Source organism: Hyposmocoma kahamanoa, unplaced genomic scaffold (genome assembly GCF_003589595.1).
Source record: "Hyposmocoma kahamanoa isolate Upper Pololo Valley unplaced genomic scaffold, ASM358959v1 94, whole genome shotgun sequence".
Classification (NCBI taxonomy): Eukaryota; Metazoa; Arthropoda; class Insecta; order Lepidoptera; family Cosmopterigidae; genus Hyposmocoma; species Hyposmocoma kahamanoa.
In genome coordinates this window covers 8,377,332-8,400,439 of record NW_020654878.1, presented here as the reverse complement: position 1 = coordinate 8,400,439, position 23,108 = coordinate 8,377,332, and the positions used below count along the sequence as shown (strand labels likewise).

At 37.6% G+C, this 23,108-nt stretch overlaps 1 protein-coding gene across 1 annotated transcript in view; it reads left to right on the top strand.

Moving 5' to 3' along the window:
• Positions 1-2,245: 2,245 nt before the first annotated feature.
• The window catches only part of LOC113237746 (homeotic protein proboscipedia), a 52,718-nt gene continuing 31,855 nt past the window's right edge, over positions 2,246-23,108 (top strand). The window contains exon 1 of the mRNA XM_026474378.1: positions 2,246-2,893. Within this exon, the coding sequence (XP_026330163.1) occupies positions 2,407-2,893 (487 nt within the window). The 5' untranslated portion in view covers positions 2,246-2,406. The remainder of the gene's footprint in view (positions 2,894-23,108) is intronic.

Here is a 23,108-nt window from a genome sequence, read left to right as displayed (position 1 = left end):
TTATGCTGTGTTTTATTTAAGACACTGAATTACATTACATTACTAATTATACATAATAATATTGATTACGTTAATTAAATATGAAGTGTACCTACGTCTAAAGTGTAAGTCTACAGATGTTTGACTTGATCATGCCATTTTATACAACGATCTTACTATATCTACCCTATGCTTACAAACACACGCTAACTTCCCCCACTTATTTGGCTAACTCTACAAGTAATTTCCTATAATTGGTACAATTTTTCCAGACTACATCACACCAAATACAATGTATTTATGTGTGTTCAATTTTATGTACATGCGGTGGTGTGGGCGGCCGGACGCACGCCATTCGATTCCCCGAAGAGGAAATCGTTACGGCCGGCAAATTGGACGCTAACCACTGGTTTGAGCCGGCTCCTACACGCAGATGTTCTGTTATGTACTACTGTCAGGGAACCAAGAAAATAACCCGCGATTAGCTAAAAGAAAGCGAAATAAGGCTACCAACTAAAGCAACTTAGGGCACATATTGTAATAATCATAAGGTATCACCAACACTGAACCATAGGCTTCATTTGCGCTTGCAACGCGAATGGGTAATTTTCTCAAACTTGTTTCGGACAGGTTCAATGACCGAGAAACCGAGAAAAAGATGAGTAAAATGAAAACAAAGTCTTTGTCGTTAATAATGTATATATTTAGGTAGGTGTTGCCGTTAGATCGTATGCCTTCGTTCCTGTTATTTAACTCTTTAAACATTATAGAACATGAAATTAGTATATTGTTTTTTTGAACTCAACGCCTTCAGTGTAAACGACATTTCACAAAATAGCCCCATAAACAAATTCATAAGTAGGCTCTGTTCTCCTTTTTATGCGTTTTAAGGGGATCTTCCCTGAGGGAGCGCCGGAAAAGTGAAACGCGGCGTAAAACCTGCTATACCCTTCTTCGCGACACGGGGGAGAAACAGGCTTGACAAAATTTGAAATTGTAACGTGCTCCTCTAAATTCAAGTGCCATAAAAAACATGGGAAAGTGTTACACTTCTAATTTCCTATGCAGACATCCATAAGCACATGTCATATAATACTAATGTAAGCAGCAAAACAATACAATTATTTCAAAAGGAAATTACATTTCATTGTCCGTCCACACACAGTGCCGGCAGAGAATTTTAATTCAAAACGCAGAGCAACCCATACGCATTAAAATGGGTTTAACCGCCAGCCGTTCCATTTTCAAAAATAAAATAAAACAAAAAAGGCGCGTTCCCGCCATTTCTCCCGGGCGCGCCGCAAATTCCAGTGGAAAAAAATCGTATTTCGAACGCGGTTTGAATTTTAATTGACGTTCAGTCGTCGCGGATTCCACTCAGCCTACACATCGCGAACATTTTCGACTTTACATGCTGTTTAATAAGGGTTCTCGCTTCTCGGCCAACTGATACGTGGGGCGTCCACCAGTTGCAGGCTATAAAAGTGACGCCACACGTCCGCAAACCTCGGCCGCCCTAAACGGAGCCCCACTATGTGCGACATGTCGTGAAGATACTTGTTAATCATTTGCTTCTTTAAAGATCGTAAAGTTGGCATACCGACAGTTGACTTAGTATCGTTATCTTATTTATCACCGGAGATCTACGTTTAATGATTGTAAGGATGAGAACCTCATCTTTCTAGAAGATATAATTAAGAGTATCCCACAAAGGTGAAGTTTGCAATACCTCGCATATTGCAAATAATTCGTTCCCATGAGGAAGGAAATGTAATTATCTTATTCCCACTCACTTCAGTGTAAGTTGTTTGAATTTTGATGAGTAAATTTCGTTCATGAAAATGTTATTCCTAATCGTTGTTCATTGTCCAGTGAAGTTCATGATGATTGTAATAACTTTATTGTCGTGTCGCGGCGTCACGTGCTCCGCTCGCTAAATTACAATAAACAATGTGAAGCGCTCATTATCCACGAGTTCATCACGACGTTAGGCACATAATTATTCGAAACAAAACCGCTGTAATGTCGAACGTCCGCGAATAATTGCGAAATAACCACGTGACTGCCTCCTCCCGATACATTTAATTTGTCGGCTCTCAATTTAGCCCAAAATTGAAGACGATTAGGCAGGGCTCAGTTCGTACATCTTCACACTTACTAACGAGTCGGTTGCTTTGTAATCCATCCGTTTCGACTAGTCTGCTCAAGTCATTTACTTTCAGATCTCTTTTCCTGGTGCTAACACAATTTTTAACATTTGCAGATACGATGATACAACCGAGAACCAGTGCAATACAACTTTACGAAAACTTTTTGAATTACAAACCAAATAAGTGAGCAAAAATGTCAGCGCATGCAGCGAAACGAAAAACAAATTCCACGCGTGAATGATCACGAGTTCGACATTGAGAGCGCACATTGGCAGCGATGCAAGAGATATGCAACACCGCTGCACTACCGCTCGACACTAACCCACTAGTGCGCAAAATAAAATGCGAAGAGTTCCCCACGATAAGAGGGAAACAACCCGTGAGAGCTGGCATGGGGGTTCGCGATGAAATGGAAGAAGAGTTTGCCGTAAAGACGAGGAACACACCGCCTATGGGGCCTGCGCCGGGGCAGGAACACCCGCGCATGGAGCATGGGGGCAATGGCTTTTGGCTGGCCGCCGTCACTGCGGCCGGCGCTCCGCACCCCATGCTCGACACCTGCACTGAGACTGGCTTCATCAACAGCCAGCCTTCTATGGCGGAATTCATGACAGCTCTCCCGCAGCTAGGAGGGGGAGAGCTTAGCCCTCAACATACTCCGCCAGGGTACGCGCCTGACTTACCATCGCCTGGAGGTGGCCTTAACGTGCCTGAGTATCCTTGGATGAAGGAGAAGAAAACGACTAGGAAGAACAGCCAGCAAGGTGAGTGATGATTTATTCAGGTATTTAATATTTATCAAAAGGTAATTTGTTCCGAAACCATCAGATAGCGGAGCTAAGATCTTGTGCAAATTCGACATTTTAACCGCGATGTTGGGAAAACACGTATTTATCTTTCCGCGCCATCGCATGACGGTCACCAATAACAAAATAGCAGCTCCATCATAAACCGTCGAAGTTTCGTTTCGTAAGTGCGCCTAACTGCTGCGTGAATAACTACTTCGGAATTATTATTGTGCCTTTCAACGGCAGCAACAAATGGCCATTCAACCATTGTGTTCTGGTTCACGGTCCCAGAGTTTCTTTAATGAACATCAAATTACTCCGAAATATATTGAATTGTATGCCGCGACGACGTTTTGTGTTGGTAACTGTAGTTGGTGGGTCATGTGGGAGTGGTATCCCCGTACGGCGGCATTATCCGAAGCACCGACCCGCCAACATGCCGTGTAACGGAACGAAATTTTCGACATGCACTATAAGCACAAATTATAAGTGAGAACATTTTAGATACGTTGTATTTACATGGCGACAAGTCTCGTAAATGTATCGAATTGGAGTCGCCGAACCTTTCTCTTAAATGTGGAACATGTCCATGTCGTTCAAATTGTTCTTTTTTTGTATTAGGTATAAAATAAAATATCCCAATTGTGCATTCACATAAAGAAACTTAAATAAAGGAATACCTAATTCATAATAATTTCGGCGTTTAAATAGCGCATTAAAAATATGTAGTAACAAAGCAAAAAACTTTTTAATAAATTTTTTGGCACAATAAAGCTGCGCAATGGCAGTGAATCGCAATGACCCCAAATTTGTCGGCGGGAGGACGGCGAGTGGCCCAGACAAAGCACGCTGAATGATCCATCACCATCCGTCGGTGGGAATGTGGCCTCACCTGGTGAACCCATACATCACGCTGATACAAATTACGTCATATCTGTCTCGATTCCTTCCTTCCGTCCTGGGAATATTTGATATAATTGGGGTGATTTGGACAACTGATATTTTGTAAACAAAATTCGTCAACAATAGCATAGACTTGACAATATCTTCTAATTTCAAGTATCTATAGATAGTTCCGTATCCTGGTGAAGCTGCCTAGATTTTACAGTGCATCGAACATGTTAGCGGAAGCCCGCATTCCGGACTTTTTCGCTATATTACGAGCGAGAGTGGCCTCATTTTGAAAAAGAGTGCTTACATCTGACAATGCAGTCCTGAGAGTAGTATGTGTCACGTCCTTCGACAGCTCTATTTTTAAATACTGGATGTATGTGCGGGATGCGAATCATTAATGACAATAACCTATTTATGGTATTATTTTATTTTAGGTCATATTTTATTTTATTACATCTTATAATTTATAAATTATTGTATATTATCCAAGGTTTATTAATAGTTTTGTTAATGGGTACTCAAAATGTTTTATTTTTGTATTGTCTGAATAAAGAATTTAATTATTAATTATAGTTTCGTGACGAAAAGGCTTAATTCGCTGAACAATGCGCAGTGACTTAATTTTTCAAGCTCTCATTCATATTCCACTAATACCCTAATCTTGTTTAACGCAAGGACCTTGGAAATCCCGAAGACATCACGGATAAAGCGTGTCATAGACAATATTTTTATATTTGAACACGATTAACGCTTGTTGGCGCACAGGAGCGGCCCCCTGCGGCGCGCTCCGGGGGGCAGAACATCGCGTTAACACCACGAGACACTAACCGCTACTAGGTAGCAAGTACCCAGGTTAAAGAATTATAGAGGATTTACAAACGAGATACACAATATCAAGTCACTCTACCGTCGTATGTATGTAGTATGTGCCTCGTTTTAAAGTTAGTGGATACGCCGTGTCAATTTACCAATTTAAGTATTTTTTATTTATGTGAAAATTTGTTTTCAATAAACACCCTGTGTTCACTTTTTCGTTACGAGTGAATATCTTTCATAAGTAAAGCTTCTGTATACACTTGGATCAACGAATCCAGCGTTTCACAACTTCGTTATTTTCACTAGACTAAATCGGCCCTAGACTGCCAGCACCAAACTAATTTTTTTTAATAGGTATCTCTTTGTCGCACAGACGTTATTCTGCAAAGTTTATAGTGAGATGATAGTCGATGGGGGCTGCCGCGTTGCCGCGCTACCGGCCGTGAACCGGGCGGGTAATCCGTCACTGTCAGCGATATCGAACGATGCACGCCCGACGCTCGACGCTCAGCCTCTATGCAACTCGAATACCTATTCTGGATTAGGATTCAAATCGATTACTAAAGATTTGGGTAAAATTGATGATAATAAAAAATCCTCTAAAACTTAGGTTAGGTACTTAAATCACACTCTTATATTAAGGCCACATCTGCAAAATATCAATTTTTCAGGAGCCAGGTTTAAAAATAGTACTAACGAAATTAGTCGAAAACTTTTTTATGCTTAAATAGGGAAGTTATAAAATTTCACATAAACATAATATGTTTAATATAGTTCGTATTATTTTTATGAATTTCATGTAATAAAAGCATTTATAACATATGACCACTTGTAGCTTTATTATACCAACGATTCGAAATGCGTATTTCGTCTTTGTTTTTTTTTAGTTATTTGACCATACAACTCAACATTGAATCCAATACCAACAAAAAATACGTACTAATAAAATACAGTTTATTCAAACGGAGACTACGATAAATCAGAATAAGGCTGCACAGGCTTGAGACGCTTTTGTGCGCACTCTAAACTTAGATATTGGATTTACCAAGTTCTGACTGATTCCTCTAAGTGACGTCTCGACGTCTGTTTTGAAACGTTTCCTCTTCGCGATATCCGCCTTGTAGCACCTCCATATAGCCGCTGTCGGCCTGGTAATTAAGGTCTACAATTATAATTGCTATATAACGTCAAGAAAAATATGTGTTTGTGTCTTCAACTTTAATATATCAGAAGACGGCAAAAAATAAATGGATTAAACGTTTTTGTTGTATGACACGATATCATTTTATACGATGTTCCTCACGCAATAAAAGGCAATTCCAGCTATTGGAAGGTATGAGTAGGTATTAGGGACATGAAACAAATTGTTCGAGCGACCACGCCTCCGGGGCCTATCTGGAGGAATCGAAATTAAAACGAACGCCCCGACTCGATCGATCATTCCGAATCGTCTTTAATACAATGCCGTATTATTTCTGCACTGTCTCAATTTGTCTGACGCCACAGTTGAGTGACGTGTGACGACGCACAATTTATAAGTTCTTTTATGTCCTTTTATCGAATTGTCGTTCAATAATAACGAAAAAATAGTTTTCTGCACCGCTCCAATCTTTAATTTCATTCCAATTACAATCAACCTTGTTTCGAAAGGCCTCCTACCTATTTGAATTAACCAACGTTGATATTTATAAACCCCTTCGACAACCGTCGATAGGAAAACCGTCCTTCATTGATAGTATCTATTAATACAATATATGTACCTATTCGGTTAATATTCGACGTCAATATTTTTATCGATTGGCAAGAAGCCCCAAAAGTAGCCTCACCAGAGACAATAGGCGGAATCGCGTGTTACGGTTCGCGGTAAGTATAACAACTGAAATATTCACTGTATCGTGGACCCATTTCTTTGTAATGAATGTAATGATGATACCATGGGAATTGTGGCTCGTATCGTCTTAATCTCTGTCTTCAAGGAAAGTAGGTATTTATTGGGTATCAACATTATCCACAGAGGAATTGATGGTAAATCGCTGGTACTAATTTGATGACATTATTGCATATTTTTAGAAATATAATGGACATAGAACATCATTTATTCGACGAGGCAAAAATACATAAAAGAAAAGGTAAAAACATGAGAAAAAAAAGAGAAAAACACAGTAAAAATTAGGCTTAACAAAAAACAAACAATCATTGTATGTTATTCTCCATGCCCCGTCGAATAGATCACCACCTCGGCATAATATGCGGGGCAAAGTATACTCCGCGTTGATTTTCAGTTAGCAACCTTGGTTGATGTCTCACGGATACCAAGCCAAACCAAAACTTGTATGGATCATCATTCATCAAAAATGGAATCCTTTAGAATCTTCAGCAATGATCCAAATTTTATATTTTTACTAATGTACTCGTAATTCCAATATTAAAAGCGGTGTTAGCTTGGCGGGAATCCATTGAAGACGCTGTAGGAGACGGAGCGGCACATTTTTGAAGTGTACGTATCGAGATTTTCTAAGACATCGTTTTGAAATTGATTTCCGCATAATCTGTTATACTATCGGCTCCTCGACTAGCTACCACTGCCAGAGGCGGCTCGTCCTAAGGAGCGCTGGTGCAGTGAACTCCCACTTCTATTCAACCCACCAAAACAAATTTATTAATTATGCTTTTATATCATATTACTAGCCGCAGTATTTTTTTTTTTACTAATGAACGACAAACACATAATTACATTTTTATCTTTCTCTTTAATACAGTATAGCATACTGGTCTACTGACCCTTGAGTGGAGCGCTTCGCGATGCGCTCCTATGAAGCGACATTGTTTACAAAATTCACTACTGAATTCCATGAGTGCGAAAGAGAAATTTCTTAACGGCGCGAAACGTGAATAAGACATGTAAGTTAGCGCAACTTTGATTAGTAATTTATGTTTATATTTAGTAGGTAATGTTTAATAGCAATACCTTCTCACTTATGGTCAACGGAAATAACGTGATAAAATCTAGTTGAAGAAGCTTTACAGCCCATATCGATTTCTCAGGATTTCACAATAGCTGCACAACCTGTTTCAAAACCTGTGAAAAATAACCTGCGTTGCAGGAGTCAGTGTCCTCTCTCAAACATTTGACACAGCTTATTGTCTATTTCTTAACAATCTTATAATCATAGGTAACTACCAATTGACTTGTGTACCTCACTACGTACACAAGTCAATCGTACAAAAAGCATTTTTTATATTTATCTTTAAGAAACAAATTATTAAAGACTCGTTTGTATTTTGTTACAATAAACCATTTCACTGTCATTATATAACAAGTTTACGTAATAAAACTAGTGTGACTATTACTTTGAAGGACTTTTAAAATGATTCAATAGACCAACAACAATGTTTACACTCTCGCTTTTGCAAAAATAAGTCATAAATCTACCCAATTTGGTTCGGTAAAAAAATAGCAAACTCAGGTAGAGTTTACTAACTATCTATGAAGTTCGAGTGGCCACAGAAAACAATAAATCTTGTAGCCGGCGTTCTTTGATTTATGTGAAAAATGAACGTAAATTTGAGGTTACGATGGCATACCCCAAGGGCGGGCCGTCGGTCACCACGCAGAGAATGCTTTACCTTGCTTATTATGTAATAGCAGACTAATTTTTTAAATAACACCAAATAACATTCTTGGTTTCCGGGATGCCAGCGTCATTCTCTTTTTGTGGTATTTGGAAAAATATCTTAGATTAATATTTCAAATTTTTACCGTTTATCTAAGATCCCGTGTAATTAAAATGTATATAATATGTGAAGTTTAAACCAACACAATATTATTCCTATGATCACGTAAACGCCCAGTGTACATTATAATGAAAATATCTCATTCAAATATATTATATACTATACGAACATAGGGTATAAAGAAAAATACGAGTATATTTTTTATACAAAACTGAGGGTATATTTACTCGGGCCTGAAGCATGTAACAATAATATTTAGAACATTTTAATGTACATTGGAAATTTAGCGCTTTTCCCATTGTTGTTTGCTGGATCTTAGTAGATTAAACCAATGCGCTTTACACTATAGATATTAAATCCACATGGCATACTTGCACTATATTTCACCATCAGTCCATTAAAAACACGTCCCACTACTGGGTACGGATCTACTCTCAGACGAGCGTTTAGGCCACAGTCCACCACGCTGACCCAATGAGAGTTGGGGACTTAACACATTTTCCGAGTGTTGTGAACCGTCTTCGACGTGCAGGTTTCGTCACGGTGTCTTTCTTCATCAAAAAGATCACGGTAAATTTCAAATTAAATTTCACACATAAATTCCGAAAAACTCATAGATACGAGTCACTGCTTCTACTCAAAAGGCAATAGTTATAATTGAAAACCAGGCCTACTTAAACTACCTCAGCTTTTACGATAAAGTCTTTTAATTGCTTTCAATTATGTAACGCCTAGTTTAAAGATATTCCAGAAATGAACAATAATACTAAAATTCATAAACGCATAATAAAAGCATTCACTGGCTGTCAATACATTGGCCGGAATGATATACGCGGCCGGTAACACTTTCACCGCCACCTCTATATCATCCCAAGGACATAAATCAATGCGGACAACTGGCGTTTTGTACCCTCAACGTTTCGGATACCGCACTGTTGAAGGTTAAATGACTATCGAGTTCGGTTTTTGTCTTAATCATGATTATTAGGTTACTTCTGGAAACAAGTACTGAAAAACCTATATTTTTTTAGTTTTATGGTAATCTTAAACTGTAGGTTAAACCTATTATCAAAAAGGAACAATATATGAGAAGACATATTTATGTAAATTAAAATTTATATTGTGGTATTTAAAATTGGAAATTTATTCACAAATTCTTCTCGTATTATTATAACTACAAATAAAACAACTATATATCAGACTGAGATTTTAAAAACATATATATGGGTTGAGATTCATCATTACATCTCACAGTAATTAATATCTTTTTCCTTCGCATAATAATTTCCGCTAATACCAAGGATTAATGTTAATCATACACATAGTATTTACAGTAATCATCACCAAGCTACGGTCTAGACAGGCTGACTCGGTTTCATCCAACATTTTGTTTAATTTTAAATGTATAAAAATTTATATTTTTTACCAAAATCGTTAAAATCTTTAAGAAATGTGACGAGTAAAAACCGTTAATATTGGCACCTATATTATCAATCATACTGCATAAATCAAATTTCGAGGCAAACTTCGGTGTAAATGATATTTTTTTATTTTATTTATTTATTTATTCAGGATATTCCACATATAAAAACACTACACATTAAATATCGAACAATAGCTTAAAACTAAGTGCTTCTACACTTAAGGAACATCACAGCATGCAATTACAACAATATACAATGAAATATTAATAAAATTATTGTTGTTTGAAATTATAATTAATCTATCTACCTATAAAATCCTTATACACTAACTGAATTAAAATTAAAATGTAAATTTCAGAGAATTTACTAAGTACAATAAAATTAATTTAAATGTAATTTATGTATTTATAAGTATAATATCATCCAACCTTCTTTTGTAACTGTTTAACCCAAGAGCAATGTCCAAATTATGAGATTTGGAAAGCGAGTATATCAGAGAATGTATTAAAAATACTTTCAATATTAATTATATTTAGCTGAGTACAGACAAGTTTGTAGATTTTATCTATGTCTAATAACTCTAGTCTATGTCTAATAACGTCATATGGGCTTCGGATCGAAAGAGTTGCGGTCTATAATCGTGGTTATAATACCTACAAATGACTTAGGGTTTCGTCTGTACGATGACTTGTAGATCGCGCATGACCCGTCTATTGTCCGCGCGGAACGGGAGCTACAGACAAACAAACAAAGCATAATCCGTCTAAGCCGACATAAAGAACACCAATCAATAAATCACTTTCACTAAGGGCTCGGCGCCGGCCTTTGTCCTCGGCAGTCGGCGCCGATTTTTACAGCAATTAGAAGCACTTACCTGCCGCGCTGTGGTAATCCTATTACGGTGGCCCTGTGAGCACACGAGGAGTCAACCAGGGATGCCGGCAGTATATAATCAAGTTTTTAATAAAAACTGATTCTTCATTTTTGTGCGTATTTTTTGTTATGAGGTTCAAGAAATAAATTTTTAAAGAAGTATGAACAGATTGAAAAGCTAAAATATACTGAAATCCCATTGAAATTTGACCGTGAAAAATTCACTTGGAAAGAAATGAAAGTGTGCAAGTATAAGTGGCAACCCTAGCGATAAGGTACGACGGTGAGTTTCGGCGTGGGCGGCCAGAGACAGGGAGCATTGTCGGTGCTTTTTCATCACCTTACGCCTGAATGGACGCGTGTGGTGCGATGAGCTTGTTGTTTTCAGACCGGTTCTGAAGAAACAGACCGCATAGATATACATACGAATTCTTATTAGACTGTTTTATTTAGTAAAGATAGATATAATCTTTGACAAGAACGAAAATCATATTATATAGATAAGAAGGTATTATAGTAAGCGAAAACATAACGACGCAATCTATTTATAAAACAGAATCATACACACAGGGAGAATCAGACAAAACAAACGGTTTCAACAAATCAATTCACTCATTTAACGGTAGATTGTTTAACATTTCACCCCTCGCTCTCAAGTGAGCTGTTTGGCGGCTGTAAACTGATTTATCATATCAGCGGAGTCGCAAACAAGCATCATCTTACACGCATAAACCCCGCATCGTGGCATCGCCGTCCGCAAAACATAACCGACAATATGCACACTAACTTGGAGCACATATTTGGCTAACCTTAGCACAGACGTCTTTCGAACGTACCAAAAACAAATAACGTAACTCCCTGTCTACCCTTACCCGAATCTCAACCTTGTAGCTTAAGGTCCACAGCTGAAGTTTCTGTATTAAATCTATAGAATTAGGGTGTTATGCAAGTTTGAGTGAGTGGACGTAGAGAAGCTTCTGCGAGACGAGGGTGCGATGCGACGTATCATGTTGTCCGGTTTCCGGACACGAGATCGCCTGCCAGCCGGTAATTAACTAAGTTTCTGTGCTCTACATAAGAGCTTATTGATAAAGTCCGTGAACTAATACAAATGTTATCTCAAAATAAAATTTGAAGGATATGTGCGATTACGTAAGAAACATCAATGCTTTCAAATCTGTTTGATTCAAAATGCAAAACACTTTAATATTTTTTTTTTTTTTTCAAATCAATATATTATAAAAGATTATAAGAAAAATTAATCTACTGTTATGTAAATTGAACATAATCGTTGCATCAGCATAATCACTAGGCCAAGGATGGCAAGTTGCGATGTAACATTTACATCATTCACGTCCCCAACAAAGCCTCAGCACCGCATATTAAGCTCGAGCGTATAAATCAACATCTCAAGCTAAGCCGCGAAATCCGTTTAATCATCTCGCACGTTATTAATAACGCCTTTGAAATTAAACAATAAATTTGGCGGGGCTAATCGCGCGACGCGTCCGCAACTAACCGCTCGCTGAGTCAACATTTATAGAGACAAATTGTTGCACCACTAACACTGCCTCTACGATGTATTAATCTTGAGCTCGTAGCGCTACGACGTAGCTAACAGGCGGGGGACCAGCAGCTCCCCTGAGCGACACTCCACTAAATGTTTACCGAATACGTATACTTCTTTTGTAAACCAACTCCTCGCTACAAAGAAAATAATTCTCGGAACATTACTGTACTGTAAACACGATAAATGCACGCACGTTTACAAAAGAACTTATTTATGCTAATGTGAACTGAGTTGCCTACACACGAATGTCATTTGTCTGATGCGTGTCGTTATTTTAATGTACTTCGTGTTTAATTCCTTATAGTATCAATTTTATAAACAAATGTAGGTAATATTGGTAGTCATAATATATGGTATTGTTCTGAACGTGATTGTCATTACCACGTCATTTCGTATATGGTTCACAATTACTTTAACAACAAAGTTATTTGATGAAGACATTTCCAGCAACAAGGTTGATTACGTAAATTGAATTTGACGACATTATTTTTATGCTTTATGAAGGAAATTTCAATTATTGCAATTTACGTACTTATTATAAGGCTATGCTGAACTCTGAATGTGTTGATTTGCAACAGAGATCCAAAGATTATATCGTAACAAGGATCGCGCTAAAAGGCGATAATCCACCGCATCTAACAAATAGAGAGCATAACAAAATAACGTTGCGGACAAACGATTGTTGACCTTATCACGTCCGGGAGTGATACGAAGGTTTTCTCCCCATTTCCCTCGCATGATATATGACACTGGAGAACGGAGGACACCACTATTAGTGCATCCGTCATTAGTCACCGTCAGATGCCCCACGGCTGCATAAACACGTCTCAGGGGACTCTTAACGGAGATGTCTTTGTCCAAAAATTCACACTTCTGTATTTGGGATTTGTTTAGTTAAGTGCATCTTTCGTAACATTTTTATTTACACAATACATCGTGTACGATGAACTTAAATAAGATTTTACTGTGTAGTTTGGTATTTGAGCGCATTAATCCGAATAATATCATCAATCACTACATAGTCCAAAAACTATAACAATCAGCTGACTATTTTGATGATACTTCGGAAATTATCTATGACGATTTTGATAAAACAATCTCACAGAGGACGCAGTAACCATTAATAACAGCAATAAGGTGACGACCTGTCGACACGTCTTAGGGGCTGGACCACACTAATTTGCTGACACTTTCCTAATGAAACGCGGAAAATTCCAATCAAAAGTGAATTATAAACACTAAAAGGCTATCTTAACGCAAATATGTTTGCCATTCATACGTCTGTACGATGTAAAACATGCCTGGCAAGCTAATTACAAAAATGAAAAAGTAGGCACATGCGACTACATTCACAGTTATTTAGTTTGAAAATAGAATTCTTCTTCTTATCGTGTCGGTGACATACACTGTAATGCTTGATGGTGAAAGGATTTACCTATCGACTTAATGTATTAGCCGGTTACCCAGGGTGCGCCAGATGTACATGAAAAGAATGGTACGTCGTGCGGGAAGGCTCCTTTCGTGTACCCCAAAATGACGTGAAAATATAATGACAATTCAGGAATGAGTTAAAGATAATAATAATAACGCGCACACACTTGTAGCCCCGCACTAGCCCTGTATCGCGAGTATCATTGACACACACATAGACAACCACAAATTACAAATAATTTCTCCCGGCCCGGGAATCGAACCTCTGCGTGACAGTCCAGCATGGTAAATGGTTCTGACTCGGATGCAGTTAAGTTAAAATAAAATAAAAACTTATAATTGAACATATCGTTCCTTACAGTACAGGCGTAACTTAAAATTTAGGTGAAAATTAATTATTTAGATTGATTACAACCCAGAACACGAATTTCGAAATAAATCGAACTATGTAAACAACTGCTTTCCGTCAAAATTTGTGTTAAACATGGCGATATAACGATAGTTCTATTATATTGTGTACAATATAAAAGACCCAATGTCTGTACGTCTCACGTCAAGGGGTGTTAATTTGCTAAGACCCGACTAATGAAACCCGCGATCCCCACTGATAGCAATGGCAAGAATCTTTCAGGAAATTGCCGTTCTCAGCTCACTTCAACTTGTTCCGAATTTGAGATTACATCTCCTTTAGATATGTTTAGGAGGGCTAATTGTGTTTGGCGGCTAAATAAGTTGATAATAAAAGTTTTACATACATACGTCACATTTCGAATCAATGCTTCAGAAAAAGACCGCGTTGTTTTTATTTGTTTATTGAAAATAATGACTTTAATGTTTATTTGGTATAAATAAAAACATGGTAGTGTACTTGACATTCTTTGCATTCATCTTGTTTTCATTTATATTAAACTATTTCTACATCTATTCATGACACTACTGATGAGTTTGAAAACAAAATACGCGAAATACGTTCTAAAAAATGCATTGTTTAATTAAGCACACGCGACACGCGTGTTATTCAAATAAAAACCACCCACCCCAAGATCGTAATATTGAGAGTGCGCTATCGATTGCGAGGGAATCACTCCGCTTTGGAACTAATTTGATTTTAGCATATTAAAGGGGAACATCTAGATATAAGACGCGTCTTGCGGCCCACCCTGCGGGGTACACCCGGTAGCGGTATAATAACGCAAATGACGTAAGGTGTGCCTTAATATCCATCACACGCGTCCCTATTTGCTTATCTATGGAAACACGGAAGTGTAAAAATCGTCGTGAAAAAGCTGAGGGGTTTCAAATGTTACATTAAACAAACGAAACACTTAAGATTATTAATTTTTCTTGGAAATAGGTTTTTTAACGGTTTTAAAGGGTTTGTTAGTAATGAACATTACGCGCTTTATGCTACTATTTAGACAGTTTTAGTAAGTGTCCGTAGAACGTGTAACTCATATTTAAGGGAATACCGTGCCCAGTGCATTACTACGTTTATTTTCCACTTCAAGACACATGATTAATTATAAATCCAAATTCATCCTATTGCCTTAGCGCTTGGCGTTTTCTTATTATAAACAAAATAGGCTATGTACCCCACGGAGCGTATCAGAAATTGTTATCTGATCCAGTTACGCAACAAAAGCGCGATTACTCCGGTGGCAACAAACTCATTTAACTTTACGAATCCGAATCTCCCTGCTCAAAAATACTTCCGAATATTTCCCTGTTTCGATTTTATTGTCCTTTCTGTTCTCTTTTTAGGATACATTTATTTTATTTATTAAAATCCGCGGATTAAGATGTCTGAAGAAAACGAAGGACGTTTTATCGGTGCGGTTTCGATATCCGTACCTTGGGCTAGGAAAGAGTATGTTTGTGAAGAAAGGTGGGCTCGGTTGGCACAATCAAATGGTAGGAAGCGAGGTACGGAAATAAATGTAGGCGCGGAGGGTAGATAAGTCGCGTGCAAATGTGCCGGCTCATGGAGCTGGAAACATGTCAGGAGAGCTTTTTATTTCACATACTATAATACTTAGATCCACTGGTACCTAAACGAGTGTATTGGTTTATCAAAGTATATCACACCAATTAAAATATTTTAACAAAACAAAATTTTCCACTAAATGATACTCTCTGGCTCATCTGTGATTCCTTTCAAACTTCCTGAAAAGTTTTTAGAACATAATTTGTCCTCTAAAGAGCACATTTTCTTTCCTCCATGCAAGGTGGTGGTCTCTAGTAGAGCTCTCAATCGGAAGCTCGCTACATAAATAAGACCGAGTGAGGTCTTATCTCGGGCTTGTCGCACTTCTTACCTTTGAATGCGGTGCGAATGCGACACTAGAAATGTTTACGACTTCACATCCCTTCGAAGTTTGTAAAAAGTTACAATTTTGTTGCAGTGATAATATTCGGAAAAGACAGGTTCTACCTTTTTAAGAGCGTTAGATGTTTTTGGAGAACAGTATTTCAGAGATAACTTGTACCACTGTAATTTTCAGCAGTTGATTTTGATCAACATGTGATATGATCGATAAATTCGATTAATAAACACAAACAACGATTTCAAAGCAATTTTCAAAATATTTTTATGTTGGTTATTATATATTTCCATTACTAATATAGTCTATTTTTTTTAAATAAAATTTGCGAAAATACATCACGTTAAGAAGGAGAACAAAAAATGGTATTGGAATATTTCCTATAACATAAAAATATACGGAATTGATACGCAGATAGTTAATTTATCTAAAACGCTTTCTTCGTGGGTTGTTTATTGAACCGCGAAGCATTTGTAATCGTTTAATACTCTCAATTCTTTATCAGCGCCATGGGGGACTATCTCGGCACCGGGAGCCGAGATTCGGCCCCCGGCCCTCCGCCAAGACTCAACGACAGCTGATTATCTTAACCACTTAAACATTAGGACATAAATGATATTGTACTATTCAGAAGTCATAAAATTTTAAAATCAATAAAACTTCACTCCATTTCCTTACGACCCTCTATTTATTAGCCCAACGACAGCACCTTCATAAAGTGAAATGAAATGCAAACGATACAAACTAAGCAGGCTAATAATGACGTCATTTGCTTATCAGCTGACCATTACCGAAAATCGAACGCTACATTACGCAGCGTCCGAATTCTCTGAAAGTTCTCAAACCGAAATAAAATCACCTTATCGAGCCCCCGCCATTCAGGATGGCCGTCGATTCCTATATTTACTTTAGAGAAGACATAAATTCTTTCCATTTACAAAAATAAAAACATTTCAGCTCTTATCGTGTTCGATTTTTAAATAACGTTGCGCCATTGGTAGCTAAGTTGAGTACAAGGTTTTGTCCTCGGTTCCCCTTTTTTCGTGGGGAGGAATTTCTTTTCGGCAATTTAAAGGCGAGCAGATAATAAAAGGGCTCTAAAATGCTTCGATCGCGCTCTAATGAAAAGTCGAAAACTCTCCATCAATAATTTTTACACCGTATATATTAAACTAGCAGCTATCTCAATATTTGGTTATACTTTATAAATACCTGAAACTATTTGAATGAATGAAATATCCTTTACTGCGCATTAAAATAACAATGACAATACAGAATAGTGACGTAAGTATCACAGAGTAAGCCAATGTACAACAGGCGGCCTTATTACTAAGTAGCAATTTCTTCCAGGCAACCTTTTATATTTTTTTAATTACACTGTTAAATACAGACTTCAAGAATAATGTCCCAACCAAAATATCCAGTTCTTAAATTTTTGCGATTTTACACATTGGAAATGAAACTTTTATTCAAATAAACCACCATTTTGATTTTTTTGGGAATTGGTTGGTTTGTATAAAAAAAAAACAAATTCGCACCCCTCACGGAAAAAAGTTACGTCAAAAACGTTTATTGCTCATTAGATACAGAAAAATATAACCATGTGGGTTTTGTGGGTTATGGACTCATATTGTAGGTAGAGTTACAAGTTGGAGAGGATGTAGTAATAAAAATAAACATGTTTGACGTAACTCCACGTATGCCATTCTTCCAATGGGGGATGCGAATATAGACCCAAAAAATATTTTCATTAAGACATGATTCGTTTCAAAATCCAAAATAGATTGTTTTTTATTAAATTAAGCACCTGCATTCAGAAAGCGCTAAATTTCATTGAGAAAAACAGAGCTTTCCATTGGTTAAGATAATCGCGTAACAACATTGAGCTGGTTCACGATTCGTCGACTTTGAGCGTCAAAGACGCCTTTCAGAATCAGGTGTTATTGAGATACTTTTTGATAAGAACATTTAATTTTCTTCCTTCGTATATACCACACTGAGCTAAAGGGCAATTGCTATTTTCAACCAAATATTCATTTTAGAAAAGTCTTTACTATAATCTATAAACGACGACGGTGGCGCAACTGTGTGCACTATAGACGCTAAACAGGAAAGTCTCAGGTGGAATTACCAGTAGAGCATAGCTGATTTGGAAAATGATAGATAGATAGTCTAGATGTTCTGAGTAATTCCGTTGCACTGATATATATAGTGTAAGAAATTTCCTAGTTTAAGACCAGGTCATTGGTGTGGTGTATCATCTATAGCGTAAGAATCCAGTACAATCGCAGAATTATGTAATAACTATATTATAATACGTAATAGTAGCAGTAGAGCTCCTTGTGAAAGAGTTCGTCCAGGCAAGTACTGCCACCTTACCTATTTCTGCCGCCAAGTAGTAATGCTCACATTACTGTGTTCCGCTTTGGAAGGGTAAGGATGCTGTTGAAATTATATGCACATGGGTCTTGTTAATCTACGTCTCAGGGTGACGGGCGCAGTGGCAGTGACCCTAAGATCTTTGTGATTTAAAGCTCTGAGTGGCACGGCAACTGTTGTGAATAGGCGTGCAGCTTACCACCATGCGCACGGCTTGTTTGTCCCGTCATCGTCACTATGTATTATATAAAAAAAATTCGAAGTCGCCAGTAAATATAAATTCTGTAGGTGAAAGTTAACAAACCTGAAGTGCCAAACAGTATATTTTTTAGAATTAAATGAGGTTCTTAATTAAGAATCTTACAATCAAATAAAATATGTTTTAAGTAAAAAACAAACGACGATAGAATTTAATGTCTTTTAGCATTGTTTGTGAAAACATCTAAATTTCAAAATATGGACTTAAAAGATCCTCCAGAAATATACCTAAGGTAGATTTTCTTTAAACCTGGCAATAGAAATATGATTCCTACACCCGGTATGTGACAGTATGATCAGCATGATTTCGATAGCCAGCACTTGACCCACTTCGGAGAGCAAATCGAAAATCGATGTGGCAACGACCTCTTACGTCGACTCCCGCGCTACGCCGCCGCCACCGCTGTCGCAGCCGCCCTCGATGACTCTCGCAGCTTTCATTCATAATTTTCTACTATTAAGTCTGTCTTAATGGCCTATTGATTTAGTGTCAGGTCATTAAAAACGTTGTTGTAGTAAACTTCGCAAGGCGATTCGAAATTACCTTTGACAATGGAAAAAATCCTTGAAGAAATTGCCTTCTTTTGAAGTATGCAATAGAAAGAAGAGGGTGTAAGAAAAAAAATACTGATAAAACTGCAGCTGGTTCGTGGCACCTTGCTTGTGATAACAAAGAACTTCAGCAAGGAAATTATTTTGCATTCACGAAAAACACATTGGATCCCATGAGGCGCGGTCAACCGCACATTTGTTTGGGAAGGCCAAATTTTTATTAACGTGTTTAAAATGAGCTGACTAGCTGAAATGTTTGAACCTTATATTAAACTCGATATATTTTATAGGTAAAGAATATTATAAATAATACCTTGCCAGACTGCCACGCAGAGGTCCCAGGTTCGATTCCCTGGCCGGGAGAAATATTTGTATGGCCTATATTTATTTCTCTCGTGAGTTTCGGTGTAATTTGTGGTTGTCTATGTGTGTGTCCATGGCTCCCGCGTCACAGGGTTTCCCTAGTGCGGGGCTATGTTGAGTGTGTGCGTTATTATTATTATTAACTACCATTACCACGTTACCGAAAAGAGTTTCAATTAACTATTTGTTTCAATTTCGGGGATATAAACAATAAAGATATACAAAGGACGAAAATAGTTCGTTGGCTATGATGCAGAGCAATAAGAGCGATATAATTGTGAATAATAAGGTTAACGAAAAATTTTATTAAGAGGGAAACGGGAATAAATAACATTATTTTTTTTATAACATCAAGTGACGGCACGAACAAGTCGTGCGCCTGAAGATAAGCTACACGCCTGTCCATAACAGTTACAGTGTTACAGTTCAAGCAAGGTAGCAACTTACTATTCAGGGTCAATATAGTCCTAAAATAAAAGAAGTATCGACACGATAAGAAGAAGACTAGGACAAGGCTAAATTAAATGGATGAAATTGCGAGACCGAGATGCTAAGTTCTTTTTTCTTTGATATCAAGTGACGGACGAACTGTCCAAAGAAGTTGCAATGCCACTTAAACCTTTAAATCGCTAATATCAGAGGACACAGTTGACAAGTCCGATTACCGGGCTGGGAGAAATATTTGTATGGCCTACATTTATTTCCCTCGTGAGTTTGGGTGTAATTTGTGGTTGTCTACCCGTGGCACTCGCCATACTGGGTTTCCCTACTGCGAGTGTGTGCAAATAAAATTACCAGCACTCTTACCCTTCAAAACTTGAACGCAGTAACGCCCACATTACTTGCTTGGCGGAATTAGGTAAGGCTCTATATTGCGCAAAGTACCTGCATGCTCTTGTGTCTTTTATTCATTACTTATTTCAATATGAAAGTGATTACATATTAAAAGGATCTAAATTGTAATACATCAATGTGCTAATATGGTAGGTAATGTAAACGTTATGCATTCAGAACTTAAGCATTAAGAAATATTTTGCAATATCCATTGCGGTTTTGTTCACATAATTTTTATGCAACGCGTTTTAATAGATTCTTGGCTAATCTTCACCGCACAATGATAAAAAGTCTCGAGTTATATAATTATTATATATTCGTCTTATAGATAATTCAACTGCGAATTGTGCAATAACTCTTTCTAGGGTTATGCACACAATCTTTTGTTACAGAAGAATAATGAATTCACATGAATTATTAAGATCGAACGGTCGAAACTTACAAAATTCTGTGGTGTCCATTTTACATGAAAAAATCGTAATAATAGGTATTTTCTCATTATTTTATATGATGCATAGTGACGGGAAGAACAAGACGTGTGCCTGGTGTTCAGCGATACGCCTGTCCATAGCAGTTGCAATGCCACTCAGAGCTTTAAATCGCAAATATCTGAGAGACGCTGCCACTACGCCTGTCACCCTGAGACGTAAGTTGACAAGTCCCATGTACGAATAATTTCACCGAAATTGTAATAAAAGAAAATTCTTTATTATATTTCTAAAACGTCTCTTATCTTTTTTATACGTGGCAGTGAAAGCCTGGTTAAGATAACGCTTGCCACCTTTGTAGGAGGTCTAAGGTACTATTTTCACTGGAGGAATATACCAATAGCTTTCTTTTTACCAGTTTAGTGTAGTAAAGAAAAATCGTAACGAAACCTATATGTCGAAGAACGTGAAGCTATTTTATGAACCCGCATCAAGCTAGCATAATGGGCAATGGCCTAAACTCTCCTTACAGTGTGCCATGCGATAGATAATAGTTGGTAATGAATTCATGGCAAATCTAATACTTTTTTTATTTCGGACAATCATCAATAATAATAAATAATAGAGCACTCAAACAATGAGCCTAATATTACAATAATACATTTCTTTTTTTCTAACAATGCATTCGGGTCCAGATATTCATCAAAAGTACCTTGGACTCTGAATGCAACGACACTCAGGAAGCTTGGTTTGGAGGAATTGATGATGCTCAATGCTGTCTTATTTGGACGAATTTAACAGAACATATGTATTTTGTTATAGAATAAATATTGTATAGCATAATAGGTACGTACACTATATATACTACCTACTACAATGCTACGTACAAATATGCTTTCCAATAGTAACTAGAGGGACATTTCAGGTGCGCAGTGCTATTTTGGTCTACACTATTTCGTATTTCGAGTGCGGCCATTACGTTTTTTCCTAGGTTATTCCCCTCGGCCACGTGGTAGTCACTAATTGCTCAGCTGGGACACCCCACAAATGCGAGTTTCCACTTAAACTAATATTTTACTACATCCTATGTGGACAGTCTGAGCTTTTTGGAGTATTGAATATTATTATTATTAGTGAGGGTAGCCAGTTTTAGTACAAATTTTCCAACTTTTTTTAAAATGTTCTACGTTTAGTAAGTGTCGTAGTTTGAAAAGTCCGTTTAAAACGTAACAAAAGTAAACAAACAACAACAAAAGGGGAATGGTTTCTCTCGGTTAGTTTTATGTGGATGGATTCGGATTCTGCCATAATATTACGTTAAAAACAAGTCTAAAATAATATCAGCCTTATAATTGTTATCAACGCGATATCCTGTGCAGAAACAGCTGCGCTCCAGCACGAACATTTAGGTAGAAATATAACGCACAACCCGCCATATTGTGATTGTTTAAACTTGGGAATTATGTACAAGCAACCGCCACGCCACATGTCCTTTCTCGGAACCCGCCAACTTCTCCACGCGTATTCGAATTCCTGTATGGAGTAGAAATACGGCTTTATAGGAGTAAAATCATACTTTCTCCGCGGCGGGTGCGGGGGCTGCGCGGCACTAATGACGGCGGGGGGCGAGGGCTCTACCTAGCTATACCTACAGCTACACATGCCACGACAACCACACTTTATATTGCGTTTAGCAGGCTGCCTACCCACACTCCGACACACACAGAACTTGAGCACGGTTTATGTTTTTTACTTGTTATGCCGACGTGCACTATTTTCTTTTTGACGGCCAGTTGCGGTCGCTTTTTAGAATGTACGGACAGAGGTGAAGAAAATGTTCAGAAAAATTTCTGAGTCCACACAGGCGACCGCGCTATTGTGAAACAAAATATGAAAGCAAAGAACTAGTGAAATTATATAATATTTGTATTACTTATTACTTACATAATCTCAAATCAAAATAACTATTTAACGTGTTGCACTTAATATTCTTTCAATTCAACAAAAAAATCCGATTTACACTTTGTAGGCACCATTATTTAGCTTCTAGAGCAGCAACTCACATGTCAAACACCGGACGCGTGCACCGTTACCGTCAGTCATTTTCGCCTAAAGTTGTCTACAGTGTAAGCCATTGAAACGTCTAAATTAGAAGCAATTAAAAAAGCATGTCTGTTTCCAGCGAGTCATGTTTGGTGCGCATGTGAGCCGGAATTGAACTGCAGAGTCACGCTGCCCCCTTGTCAAATTTCGATGGACACCAGTCGGATGTTTAGCATGTGCGCTGATTTTTGCTTCTTTCAATTTTGGATT